The sequence below is a fragment of the Suncus etruscus genome, chromosome 2 (assembly GCF_024139225.1).
Source record: "Suncus etruscus isolate mSunEtr1 chromosome 2, mSunEtr1.pri.cur, whole genome shotgun sequence".
Lineage (NCBI taxonomy): Eukaryota > Metazoa > Chordata > Mammalia > Eulipotyphla > Soricidae > Suncus > Suncus etruscus.
Genome location: NC_064849.1, coordinates 70,155,548 through 70,158,634, shown reverse-complemented (window position 1 = coordinate 70,158,634; position 3,087 = coordinate 70,155,548). Strand labels below are relative to the sequence as shown.

General features: G+C 33.9%; 1 protein-coding gene across 1 annotated transcript; it reads left to right on the top strand.

The window, feature by feature from the left end:
* The first annotated feature begins 939 nt into the window (after positions 1 to 939).
* On the top strand, positions 940 to 1,950 carry LOC126001771 (olfactory receptor 4K15-like). Its single transcript, XM_049769005.1, has one exon. The coding sequence runs from the start codon at positions 1,006 to 1,008 to the stop codon at positions 1,948 to 1,950; it is 945 nt and encodes a 314-aa protein (XP_049624962.1). The 5' UTR covers positions 940 to 1,005.
* The last annotated feature ends 1,137 nt before the right edge of the window (positions 1,951 to 3,087 follow it).

The following is a 3,087-nucleotide window of genomic DNA, read 5'->3' as shown; positions in this document are numbered from 1 at the left end:
GGGGTGAAGTGGTGGCACAAGCTATAGGGTGTTTGCCTTACACATGCTAACCTAGGACTGACTGCAGTTTGATTCCCTGGAATCCCGTATGGTCCCCCAAGCCAGGAGCAATTTCTGAGCGCATAGCCAGGAGTAACCCCTGAGCATCACCAGCTGTGGCCCAAAAGGAAAAATAAAAGTAATATAATAGAGAGATTTTACTGTCCTATTTTTCACACATTGATTTTGTAGAAAACTGTTTCCTAATGATAGCAGTTCAAATATTCTTCTACTATTATTAATTCGTTTTTAAGAAGAAATACTTTATTATAAATTGGATTGGATTTCAATAATAAAATTATTTCAAATACTTATTTGAAATTTTCTTCGTAAGTTGAGAATTTTTTAAAATTTATGTAATGAATATTTTTTAATTTTGGTGGAAATTTTCTTTAATAACCACTTACAATTAATAATATTTTCTGGAAGAGATTTGTTCACTATGTTATTCTGGCTGTCTCATTTTTATTGATAAGTAGTAACTAGGCTTACTTTGAAGATAAATACAAATTTTATTAGAAAGTAGAATCTGTAAGACTGCAGAAGTAGGACTTGGACAACTAGTTCAGTGGATAAGACACTTGACTTGCACAGTGCCAATGTAAATTCAATCCCTGGTACTTCCTTCAATGGCCAATCTCACTAGAATATTCTCTGAGCTGAGAGCCATGAAAAAGGCTGAACACTCGGGTGGGGAGGAGGGAGATTTGGGACATGGGTGATGGGAATGTTGCACTGGTGATGGGTGGTGTTCCTTTTATGACTGGAACCCAAACACAATCATGTATGTAATCAAGGTGTTTAAATTAAAAAAAAAAGAAAAAAAAAAGAAAAAGGTTGAACACTTTCATGTGCAGGAAAAAAAAACAGACTATCAGATTAGGACCATCAAATCTATGCTCATTTTATTTATTGATCTACCTTTTTCCCATTCAGCTAACTCAAGACAAGATACTTGGGAAGCAAATGAATGAGACAAATTATTCTCGGGTGACCGAATTTGTGTTGTTGGGACTCTGCACTTCCAAGGAGCTACAACCTTTCCTATTTGTAATATTTTTAGTACTCTACTTAGCAATTCTGCTGGGCAACTCTCTCATCATCCTCACCGTGACCTCAGATTCCCGCCTTCATACCCCCATGTACTTTCTCCTTGCAAACCTCTCTTTTATAGACATGTGCGTTGCCTCCTTTGCAACTCCCAAAATGATCTCAGACTTTCTTGTTGAACGCAAGACAATCTCTTTCAATGCCTGCCTGACCCAAATTTTCTGTGTCCATCAATTTGCTGGTGGTGAAATGGTGCTTCTTGTGTGCATGGCTTATGACCGCTACGTTGCTATATGCAAACCTCTCCATTACATGACAATCATGAACCGTCGAGTATGTATTATCCTTGTTCTTATTTCCTGGTTTGTTGGCTTTGTCCATACCACTAGCCAGTTGGCATTTACTGTGAATTTGCCCTTTTGTGGTCCTAATCAAGTAGATAGTTTTTTCTGTGACCTCCCTCTTGTGACAAAGTTGGCTTGCATAGACACTTACGTTATCAGTTTACTAATAGTTGCAGACAGTGGCTTTCTTTCTTTGAGCACCTTCCTTTTGTTGGTTGTCTCCTACACTGTGATCCTTATAACAGTTAGGAGTCGCTCCTCTGCCAGCATGGCAAAGGCTCGCTCCACACTGACTGCTCATATCACAGTAGTCACACTATTTTTTGGACCATGCATTTTCATTTATGTGTGGCCTTTCAGTGGCTATTCATTGGACAAAGTCCTTGCTGTATTCTACACCATCTTTACTCCCATTTTAAACCCAGTTATTTACACTTTAAGGAACAACGAAATGAAGGCAGCTATGTTAAAACTGAAGAGTCGGTATCTTAAGTCTGGCCAGGTTCTACACTTATAAGAAATATTGTGGGTTTTTTTCTAGAAAGAATTAAACTATCTTTACTATGTTATTGTATTACTGTGTCTATGCAATTGCAAATGAAATCAACTGACACAAAAGCTAACCATATTAAGTACTGGAAGACTTGTTGAATATGAGATAGAAAGATATTTACTAATAATGGAAAATTTTTATAGACTAAATATTGCCAATTTTATATTACCTTTCTTCATTGTGTGTTTTTATTTGCATTTCTATCTCCTTTCTATATTTATTTAAATCTTATTTTAATATGTATCCTTTAATATGTTGCACATTGAGAAATGCTGTTTATTCATCATGGCAAATAAATAACTTTTCTTCTACCTCTTAAATATAATCCTACTCAGCTGCACTTTGCAACAATAGGTATATATCTCTCTACCCTAATGATAATAGATAAATGCCTATGCATTGTACACAATAAATGATATTGTCATGTAAGAATGGATTTTTCATGTTACTTTACAAATGATTACACATGGATTACACATTGCACTGTTAGTGTTTTTATACTTTAGCAAAGATTTAATTGTTATATTCAGTACAAGGTGTTTATTTTCAACATTTCCACACTCTTTAATGTGAATGCATAATACATATTACAAACGTAAAATAAATCATTGGTTAAATAAATAGGCCTGTGTAGTTTCATTTGGTTAATCTAATTTTCATTTAAAACTTATAAAAATAACTTGGAAAACTTTAGAAATTATGGTATAAGTCTTTACTATCATAACAACAGGACCATGAATTGGCATGAACTCTCACCCATGTTATGATTTCTGTTTTCTCTAAGTGGGTAGTTTTATCATATAAAGATCTGTTATAAGTGGTTATTTTTATGAGCAATTTTTATTCAAATAATATATTTATAGTCCTATGCATGACTAGAAAAATGATAGAACTTCATTGCAATTAGGTTTGGGGATATTTGTCACTTATTCTTCAAATATCACTTAAAGAGACAGGTTTTCTAAAAGTTGCTGATGCAAGATATTTTAGTTCTCTCTTTCAGTGTAATCGAAGATTTTTTATTTAGTGTTTTTAACGATGTTATTTTCATAGTTTTATAACTAATCTCATATTCATTTTAGTGTCTTAAAATTAATACCA